This window comes from Rutilus rutilus (genome assembly GCF_951802725.1).
Source record: "Rutilus rutilus genome assembly, chromosome: 18".
Classification (NCBI taxonomy): Eukaryota; Metazoa; Chordata; class Actinopteri; order Cypriniformes; family Leuciscidae; genus Rutilus; species Rutilus rutilus.
In genome coordinates, this window is record NC_140231.1 from 25068674 (window position 1) to 25082863 (window position 14190).

Below are 14190 nucleotides of genomic sequence, written 5' to 3' on the forward strand. Positions count from 1 at the left end.
AAGACTTCAGTCACCATTCCACCAAATCATGAATCAAAGGATCTTGGGTAGTTCTGACTTTCTCATGCTCCTTTTCAATCACATTTATGTTGGTGCTGGTGCCAACCCACATTTCCACTGACTTGAGTTATGAATATTGACATAACTAACAACATAACCGGCTCACAAATAAACTTTGAGGATTACTCTCTTTGTTTATTACTCTCAGCAGGTCTAAGGAGCCTAAACCAGCTTTCTGCCGTGGAAAAATGTTTCAAATAGTTTTTGACAGCTCAGTCGGACTGAAAAGCCTACATGTTAACACCTTAAATGATCCAATTGAGCTCGATCCAAAAAAAAAAAAAAAAAACGGATTCAAAGGGGTGGTTTATTCCTTTTCTAATCCGGTCGACAGATTGCGCATGTGCAATGACTTAGAAGTGGCATAATGACGTATGATGCGTGGAACGAGCTGCAGTTGTTAAATAAAAAATGTATTCTCCTACCACTTCATCGTCTGTGAAGTGAAGTCCCATCAGTCCTCACTTCATACTCTCATCCACAGACACTTTGTTTGGGGCGCAGGAAGGGGTGTTTTTACTGTTTGATAAATATAAGCAGCGTGGCATAACGGTTCATGTGCTCGTCGGTTCCTAATCTGGACCCAAAATAGATAAATATTAAGTCTGCTCTTCAAAACAAAGAAAAAACAATTTAGGAGAATTGCTCACACAGCGGGAAACTCTGTACATTCGTACAGTGTGCATGTCAAATAATCAATTCTGATTAGAAGCTTGTGGCATATAAACACATACATCAACCCGATCACTTTATTTATCGTTCATGGAAACGCTACGCTCGGATTCGTCAATCGTAATGAATACATTCTGATTGAAACAAAAGGTGTGCATGTAAACAGCCACTGTCAGTTTGAATTGGGCTTGAGAGATGATCTTGCGAAGAAAATTAGTCCCCCGGTTATCTCCGTTATCTTAACTAATCTGGAGACCAATGAGAAAGGAAAATGTTCACAATTGAAGACTGCTGAGTTTTTAAACTCTCTACAAAGTCTCCTACCTCTCCAATTATCAACTGTCCATGATATAATTTGATCTCAACTCAACACAGAAATCGAGACTACAGCCAAGAAAAACGCTTCTCAAGAACTGTGCACAATCATTTTTCAGGTCCCTCAATTGTACAGCTGAACTTGAAAATATTTGTCTATTTTTTGGGGATTTGGTTTCAAAGATTAACCGATTAACCATGTTCAAAGGCATGTTCACTCACCGGCGGTAAATTTGGCATCATTAGCAGAAAGCTGTGGTTTTGATTGTAGACATAACACAACCTTGAATGCCTTTTATGTACCAGTTGCTCTGCCCATTTCTTATTTTAGGCTGTATCACTGAGATCAATGTTATATAAACACATCTTCAGCTAGCCTTATTGTTATTCCAGACTGTTGGGAGTGTTTCATGTTGGTCTCTTAAACATCATTCATTCTATTGTTTAGTCATGCTTTCATCTAGTACAATGATTTTGATTCGCATTCATTTAAAATGTGTTTGTTCCCACCACAGGACCCTCTGAAGAACAAGTCCATCTTCTCCGGCGGTCTGTTTCAGTATCTGGAAGAGAGCAAGAAATGGAGGAGTCGCTTTTTGTACGTGGGCGACTCTTACAACATCGGCTTGTACGAGAGCAAAGCGGTGAGTGTAAACCGCTGAGTGTGGTTTATTTTTTTATTTTTTTTATGTTCACGACAAACACACCAAGCTCAGATAATTAAATGTAAACAAAAGAAAAATGATCTGAATGTTAATCTTGCATTATTGGACCTCACTTAATTTGCATTGCTGTTAGTGGACATGTACTGTATGTCATTTCCCCAGCTGCAGATGGATTCTGAAAAGTCTGTTTCCTCTACAGGCACATGATCGAGGTCTACACTCCAAAGGGGTCGTTAACTGTGCCGGGTACAGAGCCCTAACCTCTATGGAGGAGTACCTGGAGCTTCTCAACAATAGCTTGAGTGGTGAGAAATGAATTAATATGATATATAAATTACATGATACAAAAAACGTTGTTTAGAAAATCCTATTGTAATCCTAAAAGATTACTTTAAATTATGAAAATTATTTTAAAAGTCCAAGTAGGGTTTAAAAATTACATTATATACATTAGGGTTAGGCTTTTATGTATAATACATAAGGTATTAATAATGTTTGTTACAATGCAATGTATAATTTCTAGATAATTGTAACCAAAGTTATAATGCATTATAAGATTTGCACATTCCTTACATCTAAAATTGTTTTTGTCATGTTTTCATCTAAAGGTTTAACAATAATTAGATAAATTAAGCGCAGCGTCAGTTCTGGCAGGTCACGTTAGTCAAGCTCGTATCAGCTGACACTCTGCTGATCCACGTCTACCTATAGGAATACGACGCCTATCACTGTATGCATATATAAGCTCCTTCAGTATTATCAACAGCTATCACGTTTTATCAGGAGCGAATTACCCTCCTCCATCCCTCCAGCTCCTCCTCTCGTCAGTCAGTATGGCATTCTGATTCCCCTTGACTCAGAATAAATTCTTGAATTATGTTGTACTTTAAAATCTTGAATTAATGATATCTGCAATACATTCATGTTGGTTCTGTTGTGTTTACCCTAAGGGGGTTATTGCTGCTCTCCCTGCTCTTATCCATGCTAGGCTGCATGGGAGTTCTTGAACAGAACCATACAGCCAATCCTAACTGTATGCAATTGCGAATCGTATTTGACGATTAGTGGTCCTGACAGAAGTATTATAACTGTGGTTACAGATATTCATGAGACCATAAAATGCATCACAAGGCATAGTTAAATGCATTATTTTTTTATATGCATTAATAATTTTATAATGCAGTAAATATAAAGGCTCTAAGTGAAGTGTTACAGAAAGTTCTTATTTGATCTCATAATATAATATGCATTATTTTATTTATGTATGGATAGGATAAATTGCAGAATGAGTTCTCTGATGATTAGACTATACTTCTGTATACAGTGTATTCAGTGTAATTTGTGTTCATCTTCTTGTATTGTGTCTGTTGTTTTAGATACAAAGGCCAAAGTGGCAAGTGCCCCATTTCTGAAGTGCCCCACTCAGTTTCCCCTCATCCTATGGCATCCATATGCCCGCCATCACTACTTCTGCGTGATGACAGAGAAAGAACAGAAGAAGTGGCATGCCGTATTCCAGGACTGTGTGAGACACACCAACAACGGTGAGTCACTATCACAAACAATGACAAAACAAAGTCCTGCTGTTTGAAAAAAAACTTAAATATGCATTTTTGTCAGTCTTTAAAAAGATCTATCTTATCTACTTTACTCATTTATATCACATTTGCAGGAAACGGTGATTCATGTTCTTGTGGTGTTTTGTGGAAATTAAAAATGCTGTAGAAGTAGATTTTGCCAGATCAACTACTTTACTGTGCTCCAAAATAACATTAAAACCGAGCTTTATTCGAGAACATTTGCTGTGTAGTCAGTTGTTTCTGATTTACTTTACTACAACAAGATTTGACTGTCTTTCCTCCCTGCAATCAAACATAATCTATAGAGTTTCTAGCTGAATATTTAAAGAATTCCCTGAATGCCTTTTGTAATAATTCATTGTATTGTATTACCTTTATCTCCACCCTCACAAATCTTCTGGCTCATTGTCATATTTCAAATCACACAACAGGGTGTGTGTCTGTGTTTGTGAGGGGGGAAAAAGGTTGTCACAGGTTGAAATGTTGAATGCCTTTGAAATTACTTTAAGGTGTGGAGGATGTTGTAATTTTAACCGATGTTAAATATCCCATGCAAGAACTGTGAAATTATTATTATTAATATTTGAATTCATCATTAATGCGCTGATATTAGCCCCTTTCACACATATAGTCTTTAATGGTAACTTACCAGTAACAGATCATGTGTGAACAGGAACTTTTCAACTATACTGGTAAATTGGTTCTTGTAATTTATCAGTGAGTGAAGTTGTAGCATTACCAGTAAATTACCGGTATATGTGCTGTGTGAACACGGAATGAAGATTACCGGTATTTTGCACGTACCAGGTCAGAACGCGCTGACTTAAGAAGTGATTTAGGCCAATCAGAAGCCATTGAAACTATATAACTAACATTCAAAAGTTTGGGGTCAGTAAGATATTATGGTCTTGTATATTTGATCAAATAAATGCAGCCTTGCTGAGCATAAGAGACTTCTTTTTTTTCTTTTTTTTTAAACATTTTTAAATGTAGTTATTAATAATTTGTTACATTTTATATAGTGCTTTTCTGAATAGGCCTACTCAAAGCGCTTTTCATATGGAAGGTGGAATCTCCTCAACCACCACCAAGGTTATTAAGATTATAAAAAAAATAATTCCTACCGCTGCATAAAAGGTTTAAATCAAAAATGTTACTTTTCGAAAGAATGTTACACTGTCGACGTTGCAAAACTAATAAAAGGAGGAATTGTGCAATTAAGATAGCGGCCAATAAATACAACTTGCAGAGCAGCATAGCTTCAACATGTTGCCAGTCATTGACTTCTAACTGAATATCCTCTGACCAAATGTCAACACCTTCCCATAATGCCCTGAGGTAGATCAGAGGCACTCTCAGTTGGGCTTGTCAAGACATGACAGCAAATTACTATCTTTGTGGATCACAAATGATTCAAAACCAGATACCATACAATTTACGCAGATATATAACATCAAATACCTCTTGGTATCTCACTGGGATGTGACAAGAGACTGCTGAATATGATTAGGGGGTGTGTCTAATAAACCGTAAACCTACATTGCTCACGCATTCCTTCACACTTGTCCGTCCACTTGGAGGAAACCCAGACCTTCCTGCTCTCCTCAGTCAGAGATTGGTCTTGTTAACTTGATTTTTGAATTGCCAGGGGCGGTGACCTTCCTGCTGGATTACCTGCAGAAATAATGCAAACATTTTTCATGTTTATGACAAACAGGAGACATTTTTTTTTTTTTTTTGGGGTGGGGTTTGATTTTTCTGTTTGGAGCTGATTCTGAAAGTAGTTTGTTTGAGTAAAAAGCTAGTTTAACCTTGATTTTTAAATGGTGATGCTTCTATTATTACTTTGTATTTCAATTAAACTGTACGGTTGGCTTTAGATGACTGAATTGTGTATAAATAAGAGCCTAAAACAATAGCTGTTTCAATAGTTTGCACAGCTTACATCACCAAAAGCATAGGTGAAGCAAGTTATTACATTTATGTAGCCCTTATTTTCCTTTTCTTTTTTAAAACAGCGTGGACTGTAATCATGCACAATAAGATGAGGAATGTTGACTCATTTTCAAGAGGAAGTTTTGTTCCTCAGCCCGTTTCGCATATTGATTTAAAATTAACATGTAACTAGGGACTTCATCCCAGATCAATATGTACGGTAAACATATGAGATCTCTAGCTTGCCTCCAGGCTTTTTCAAATCTTAAGGTGAGGTACAGTGCCTGACTCGGTAACAGGCCAAAACACATAGTCATGAGTGCTAGAAGTTACACAGTGAACATCATTTGCATTTAAGGCAGCGGGGAAGGGCTCTGCGAAATCCCTGAAGCCGAGGACAGATGACTTGAGGTAGTTGCTCTGCAAACGTGAGAATGCAGCTCTTTGTTTTGGCTGGGGGGTTACCAGAGGGGCAGAGATCAACCACATGCAAAGCTGTGGTGTTACAGCAGGTGCTTATTATGCTTGGGTTATATTGCAGCAATTGACAAAATCCAGGTGAATTATTCTCTATCTTAGCTCTATGAAAGGCCTTTGTGTGTGCGAGATAAAGCAAACCACAGATGCACACTATTTTAGCTATCAGACTTTGAACTAAGGCTGTGTATGATCCCAATACATGTTTAAGTTGATCTGTCTAACCTTCTGGAATGGGACAAAATTAATGGAAAGCTTACACCATTGGTGATTCAGTGCAAATTTTGCATTCTGAACATTTTTTTTTTCTAGTAATTGTATTGTAGTCACTGTTCTGACGGTCTGTGGTGGTTGTTAGTCACTTGTTTTGTTGTAGTCCTGTCTCCTCGGCAACTGGGACAGTTGGTAATCAGTCATATCATCACACCCATTATGACATCGTAGCATGGAGACCCATGGCAGAAAGAAAACAAACAGGTTTTTAAAATTGAAGTAGAGGAGAATTTCAGTTTCATATATGGATTTGTTGACACTGTTGACAGATGCAATACACCATCAAACGGCACACTTTGAATTCAGCTGAAATTTAATAACAGTCCTTTGCACTAAGTAATAGGCACCCTTTGACCATCTGTTTAGTTAACGCCCACATGCGAACCTGAAGAGCAGTGACTTAGATATGCTAGTATGATGCTTCCCATATATGCTAAGATAATTCTGCCATTTCTGCTGTAATTATGATAATGCTGCTTATTTTCAGACTGTAAAGAAATATTATTTTAGTTTTGATTGATTTTTAGTATTTTTTTTTTTTGTATTTTTATTTAAATAATTTATTAAAAAGTTTGCTGATGAACCACTGTCCTAAGGTGATGTACTCAGGTTTCTTGTGCAAAAAAACAACAATCACAATTTAGTTTTGCATGAACGTTTTCTACTCACTTTCATTCAATTAAAAAAACTATGCACATCCGTGTAGAGAAATGTTTTATTTTCTCTCTTATTTCTGTCTATAACCCCACCTTTACTGGGCAGGACAAGTCTCTGTACAGTGAGTAGGTGTCTTGGTGTAAAAATGTGGGCAGTCGTATATTAATCTCACTTTTTTTTCTTTTTTTTCAATAATTTTTCTGCTTGGTTTCAATTAGCCTGGGGTGCTTAAATTTTTTTCCTGGGGTGGAAGTTTTACATTCTGAAAGTTACAGTTTTCATAGTACATTTTAACTTTTTTTAATCTTTTTATTTTATTTAATTTAATTTTTTTAAAGATTTTTTTACATTTGATGTACACATTGTATGGCCCCTTTAAACTGATTTAGTTATAGACATAGATATATTTATCTATACACTTATACTGAAACCAAAAGTAAAAAACTTTATATTGTGAATTTTGATATAAAAGTAGTCAATATTTACTTGTAAAAGCCAGTCAATGGCGGGATTATTTGTTTTTGCTTCCTAAAGATTTAGAAATAAATGTCATTTTAAAAGCTAATATGTTGTATTTGGGTTCTCATTATTGGTTCAGAGATGAGACATTTCTTTTGAAACTCGTGTAGTTCTTGTGCTTTTGACCCAAATAAGAGATGCACCAGTGAACGAAACCGTAATGGTAAGCGCGCGCACATGCGGTGGCAGAGCAATCCTGGGAACCAGCCATCCCAGGAGTCTCGGCTAACCACCGCGCGGTCCCGTGCCAGAGGAAGCCCACGCTAAACTCTACCATATGTACTATTTTTTTGCTCAAGACTCTTGCATTGAGTTTCTCAGGCCTGCCAGCTCGCTGGAGAAAACGAGAGCAGGCAGCTCTTTTTACACACACAGACACGTTGGTGATATTACCAGTGGATGTGTGTGTTTGGGGACAAGGAGGCATGATACAGATTTTTGGGTTATTTTGTTTTATCGAGCCCAGAACTCTAGGGACTTTCTCCAAACAGACTGCTGACAAACGTATCTAGTGTTTTCACATGGGGCTTATGCCAAGAAAAGCTAGTTATTTTCTACTTTCCTCCATTCTGTGTGTGTCTCTGTCCGTCTCTTTCTTTCTCTCTCTTTCTCTCTTGGAGTCTTGGAAACCGAACGCTGAGTGGATTTCCTGTTCCTGACAGACTGTTACGCTCCATCTCTCACTGCTGACTTCCTGTCTTTGTGTTGGCCAATCTGAAACTCACTGCAGTACACACATATTTCTCATCAGCTCCTGTCTTGTGAGTGTTTGTGCAGCTTGACATTGCTCATGTCCATCTGTGTTTGTCTTTCCTTGTGTAACTTTATGGATCACACTCACTTCCTGCTGGCATCAGGAAAGCAACTCAAAAAGGTCATCAATGTCCCAAAAGACTCAAATCTCCCCAAATAACAGCTGGTCAGATCGACTTTTAGTATCAGCGAGAGAGCGTGACTGTTTGGCGTTTGTTATCTACATAGCAAATTGGGTTCCTTTCAGCAGATCTGATGCACAGCGTTTACGTAAATGGTCCTACATGGAGCAGTCCATGTTCACTTCAGTACCATATAATTATATCATCATTTAAGTGTTTTTCCAAAAAGCCTTGTGGAGTTCTCTGCTTGAGTGGTGGTAGCTGTAGTTTCCATAGACTCTTATTAAAGGCACACTATGCAAGATTTATACCTTAATATAACAGCTTCAAAATCATTTCGATGGTTAACAAACTCGTAGTAGGGCGAATCATCCCGATAGCAAAGCGGGGGGGTGGGGAAGCCACTGGCAAAATCAGCAATGAGGTTTGAGAGGTGGCGCCCCGCCAAATCTCGCAAGAATCACGACTTGCTTTACAGCACGATGTCACATTCGTCAGCAACATATGAAGCAGCCTCTATGGAAGATACTAGCACGCATTTCAGACGTGAATCATGGCAGTCAACGAAGAAAGCGCGGTCGGAAGAGTGCAGAGACGGCTCTGCTTGAAGTGGTATTTACAACAGTAACATTAAATACAAGTACTCCACAGCGACTCTAGGGGTCGCTGTTTGAGAAAAACAGAAACTGCATAGTGTGCCTTTAAATGTCGAGGTCTCCAAGTAAAGATGAGGTCTTTTTAGTGCAGGTCCTTTCCTTGAGCACAACTCATTCTTAATATAGTAATCCATTCCTCTTCCTTGCTGTACCCACTTAATGGTGTTTTTGGAGTGATTTATTGCTGGTCCAAGTTGGTCTACCATTTTTCACCAGCTTGGACCAGCAAAAAAAAAAAAAAAGCTGGTTGATTTTACCATATGCTTGTTTTATTGGTGCAAATGGTCCCCTGTAAAAACACTTTAATAATACTGCATAATTTTATTATTGACCTTATTTTCCAGAAAATAAGTGGCACCTGAATGTCGCATCGTTTTTGAGAGAAACTCTCCCAATATTTAACGTTAGCCTATTTAGAAGGGAAAAAAAGGCCTATAAAATAAACAAGTTATAGTGGCATTCATTACAAAGAACATCGCTTTTAAAGCCTAAACAAATTTATTTAGCGCATCACAAAAAAGAACCGAAACTCAGCGTGAAGCCTATTTGTAGCACAAACATGAGAAATATGTCTATAAAAACCTTTAAGTGTCTACCATAAGTTTTAATGCATTAGGCTGTAAGTCACTTCTGAATAATTATGTTGCAGCATGTTTCAGATGCTAAAAAATGCAACATAAGCTATAGTCTGAAAAAATAGGGTAGCCTAGCAAAATATTACACGGACCCCCTGGCTATGGGTCATGGACCCCACTTTGAGAACCACTGGCATAAACCATGTGAATTTAACAGGGTGTTGATCTGTTACATGTCATGTTTCTTGACCTCTCTAGGACTGTCAGAGGAGTCCAAGGTATCGACACCGGCTTTCACGGATGCGCTACGGCTCTACAGGCAGGCCAAGGGTCACTACGGCACCTGGGACTTGATGTGTGGAAACCAAGCACAGGTTAGTGAAGGTCATTCATGTTTGGAGCATCTGACAGCTGTCACAATTAAACATCCTTCATACAAAACAGGATACTTTGCATATAAAATGCATTGTTCCAGTGATGGTTTAATTTCATACTGCAACTTGTACAGTATATTTAGTGAGTTTAAGGTGCTGTTTAGTGGGCCTCTCTTTGACTCATGGGAATAAGAATGGAGGAGAAATCAGAGCCTCCCTGGAAAAGAACGAGAGAGAGAGGAGGAAAGAACAGAACAGACAGCGTTTATCCCTGAGCACTTCTGTTTTCCTTGGATCATTCGGATTGAGTTCCCTATGAATGTCCTCAATCTTGGCTTTATGTGTCCGAGACAGGTGGGAGGGCACCCAAACTTTGTCTCAGGTGTGGCTGACTCTCTTAAAGTAACAATATTTATTTCACTGAGAACTTTGGCAATGGAGAATCTAGGTAAAAAAACAGGTCTACCTGCTAAAGGTGGTCAAGTTGTATTTCAAAGTTGTCTACCAGTCCTAACCAGCCATGTCTACCAGGTTAAACTTGTAATGAAGCTCTAGACCAACTAATTACCATAAATGATCAACCTAGACCAGCTAGAAACCACTTCAAACCAACTTCCATCAGATGTTCGTTTAAAAAAAAAAAGTAAATTTACAAGCAGACAGGTGGAAGGGTGTTCGTTTTGGCTTTATTGCTGAGAGTGGGCCATATTCTACAGTTTTGTAGCTTTTATTTTTCCCTTATTTTCTTATGTATCATGATTTCATGAACCAAAGTATATTGTTATTTTTGTAACTTACATATAGATATAGGTATAGATATGAGATGTAGGGATCTAGATATAGATATGAGATATAGGTATAGATATATTTGATAGAGATAGAGATCCATCTAATGATGTCACAAATATTAGCACATTAACATATGATCAGTAACATTCAATACTTATTCAAAAACTTGGTCCGTCCAAATTAACGATGGTGTTAAGTACATGGAGGTTAGGTCAAATTAGATAATCAACCTCCATGTATTTAATGCCATCGTTAATTTGGGCGCACCAAGTTTTTGAATGAAGTATTGAATGTTACTGATCATATGTTAATGTGCTAATATTTGTGACATCATAACAGCTTTCTGAATTACCCATTTCTCCCTCCCAAACTCATTTAAAATAAATAAATGCCAAAATACAATGGTTTCCATCTTTTTGTCTGACCTGAAGGCCATTTTTAAAAAAAGACTAGCTCTTTTTAAGCTTAATCTTTAAGTCAGACTGATCACTCTGTATTTAAGATCTCTACTGGTCTGGAGCAGCACAAACCCTCAATAATCTCTAAACCACAGAGCAGAGAGACAGCTGAGAATGTGTCATTAGAGGGGTGAGTTATGGTCAGGTCTGTGTGGTTTATCCTGCTGTCTCATTTTAGTCATATTATGCTGGAAATAACATTTAGTTTCTAATAGATTTAGGAATGTCTATCTTACTCGCTTTCCTACTTGTGTGCACAGATTTGAATGAAATGCAAACAGGCCGTCATTAAAATGATTGGGTTCTGGTTGCCCTCACTCCTCACACTCTTTCTCTCTCCTTTGGACACACACACGCACACCCATACAGTGCTCTTAAAGAGGACCTATAATACAAAAGGTGTTCCTTTTTCTCATTTTGTATTTATTTTCCACAATCCAGCAAAAACGTTTACAAAATGAATGTAGTAACCGTAATCTTGAAATGAAAGTTTATTACTAAATTTTTTTTTTCCCTTCAAATTCTTCCTTTCTCTTCATAAAATTACATAATTTACATATTTAGGATAAGTATCAACCTGATATTTTAGTGTTAAGCAATTTGAATGTTCTCATACACATTTTCCTTGGTTTTCAAGAATATTATTAAAATTAAAAGCGTTTCTCACCTGCATGTGACGTTTAGTGTCATTTTAATGCACATCGTGATCTGGAATTAAGGGGAGCGTTTTGTTTTTTTATGACTCTTTCAAAATGAATTTTTACATCAAATATCATACAATACTGTATATCAGTTATTTACTTCAAAAGCATAAACTGAATTTCATTAAATACCACTGAATATCTTCTCTTCTATAGCATTCAGTTTGTGCACACTGAAGTCTGGTGCGTCACAAGACGTGCGATAATCAATGACATTTGACGTCACTTATTGTACATTATTGTTAATGGGTTTATTTTTACCAACAGAAAGATGAACACATCAGAAGTGATAAGTTTTGTAGTTTAGGTTGTATTAAGCCAGGAATATTCCTTTAAAAGCACACATGCACCTTCCTACCTTCCTTTAAATGTTATGTTTTGCTCCCTGCCAGAACACACCCAGGAAATGTTTCCTATGAATGAGCTGTTTGTGTGTATAAACTCAATTAATGCCTCTGTTCTTACACTTTAACCAGGGAAAAGTACTATGAATTGCAAATAAAGAAGGTATTGACATTTTGTGTGTGCGAGAGTGATCCAGTGATACAGGGCGTCACGGTCAGCCTGGATGTGACACCATGCTGGAAACTGCTGCGTGGGTTGTTATTACTGCTGGGTGTGGGCCGTCTGTTTTTTGTTTTTCTGTGAGGGGTCTGCAGGGTGTTACTGCCCACCTGGCCCCTGCGTTACCGTGGAAACAGGACGAGTGGAGGGGGTGAAAGCCATTCTGTACTATTTACCATTGGATGAAATTGTAAGCCCATGGATCTAAGAACAACTTGAAATGCCATTCACACAAACATCAAACAACTTAGTTATTGATACCAGTTTGTTCAGCCAAGCCTTGAATTAGCTGCAATAATATAATTGGCTAATTTAAGTTACATTGCTCGCATATAGCATATATTAGTGTGACCTAGAGGTGTGCATTTTTATGTGTATGGTGTGGGCGGATGCTTCACAGGTGACCAGCTAATAAATGCCAGTCATTTGCTCCACACCATCACCAACAAGTCATAAAGAAGCCCCTTTCTACTGACCTCTTGACCCCTTCCTCTCTCTCACACTATCAAACACATTGGTTGATATCAGGCAACATTAAGGTGTGAGCTAATCCTAATATTTAGAAAGTAAACGTGTCATGTTTGTGGTGTATTATTTATGATAAAACTATTATCCCATCCCTAAAAACACACATGAAAAGACTTATTCACACAGACACATGTTTCCCCACATCAAAGGTTGTTTCTGTTCTGTCTGTCATTGCATTCACTGAAGTGAGCATAAACAAAGCAGCCATCTGTAATGGGCGTCTATGTTATGGGTGTGAACGCTTAAAGAATTATTCATTTGACATTGTAGCCTACAGTCTGCAGTCTATGATGGCATGGTTACGGAAGATATGCATGCAAAACTACAAAGCTGTTAGCATAAAGTTAATGATGCCCTCGTAGCTGTCTGATTGGTTTCTAAAGCAGTATTCAAATTTTGTCATGCCATCATTAAGTCAATGGTATAGTTCCAGTTGCTGTGTTACCACTAGTTTTCAAAGGCTTTTTCTCATTCGCATCTGTTTGTGTGTCTAGATTCTTGCCAACCTGGTGATGGAGACTTTGCACCCTGAATTGAGGAATCTGATCGTACCTCGGCTGAAAGGAAAACTACAACAGAGACAGAAGGACTGGATGCTGGTCAGTTCTCATATGCAAATTGTAAAGCTGTAAAAAAAAAAAAAAAAAAAAAAAAAAATCTTATCATTTACACAAATAATTTATATGCAATAAATTTTTTTTATAATTTTATCATAGTTTCTTGTCAATAGATAATAAATCTATTAGTTTATAACAGATATATATATATAATATATATATATATATATATATATATATATATATATATATATATATATATATATATATATATATATATATATATATATATATATATAAATAAATAAAATTATTCCATTTCAGTCTATAGATAAGTATACATTGGTGTTAGGGTTCACATTGTGAACACCAACACTTCAACAAACCAACAATTCCAAAAAAAAAAAATATATATATATATATATATATATAAATAATATATATGCCAAAAAAGACAACTGCATTTTTTTATTTTTTTTTACTGTATTAAGAAAATTTAAGGAATGAATGTATGAATATCTGCTGTAGTTTGTATGAGGTTTGTTTATCATCTGTTTGTTTACCCTGTCAGATCTCAGATGCAGTATACAGGCAGGTGTTGTCACAGACACGAACTCAACACGAAGCTCTGGTTCAGGTTTGTGAGTTGGAGCGCCCCCGCCTGGACGCTGCTCTACGCACAGATATGGACCAAATCATCACGTCCAAAGAGCATGTTTCCGGAAAGATCCGCGGTAAGAGCAGAACCAAGCTGTCTACTATGTGGAAATCACTAGCGTTCCCTCTAGGACACACAGAGAGACACACAGAGAGACTAGCAAAAATGAGAGAGAACATATTGCCTGATGCATGACAAATAAGATCTTAAAGAGGGACCTAATTGTGTGTTGTGTTTTTTTTTTTTTTTTTTTTTTTTTTTTTTTTTTTTTTTTACATTTTCAACATCTTTAAAATTGGTCT

At 37.2% G+C, this 14190-nt stretch overlaps 1 protein-coding gene across 1 annotated transcript in view; it reads left to right on the plus strand.

Annotated features, from left to right (window-relative positions):
* The window catches only part of niban2a (niban apoptosis regulator 2a), a 29596-nt gene that overhangs the window by 6065 nt on the left and 9341 nt on the right, over window positions 1-14190 (plus strand). The window contains exons 3-8 of the mRNA XM_084387607.1: window positions 1563-1691; window positions 1912-2017; window positions 3089-3256; window positions 9518-9633; window positions 13168-13272; window positions 13802-13964. Coding sequence (XP_084243733.1) covers window positions 1563-1691; window positions 1912-2017; window positions 3089-3256; window positions 9518-9633; window positions 13168-13272; window positions 13802-13964 — 787 coding nt within the window. The remainder of the gene's footprint in view (window positions 1-1562; window positions 1692-1911; window positions 2018-3088; window positions 3257-9517; window positions 9634-13167; window positions 13273-13801; window positions 13965-14190) is intronic.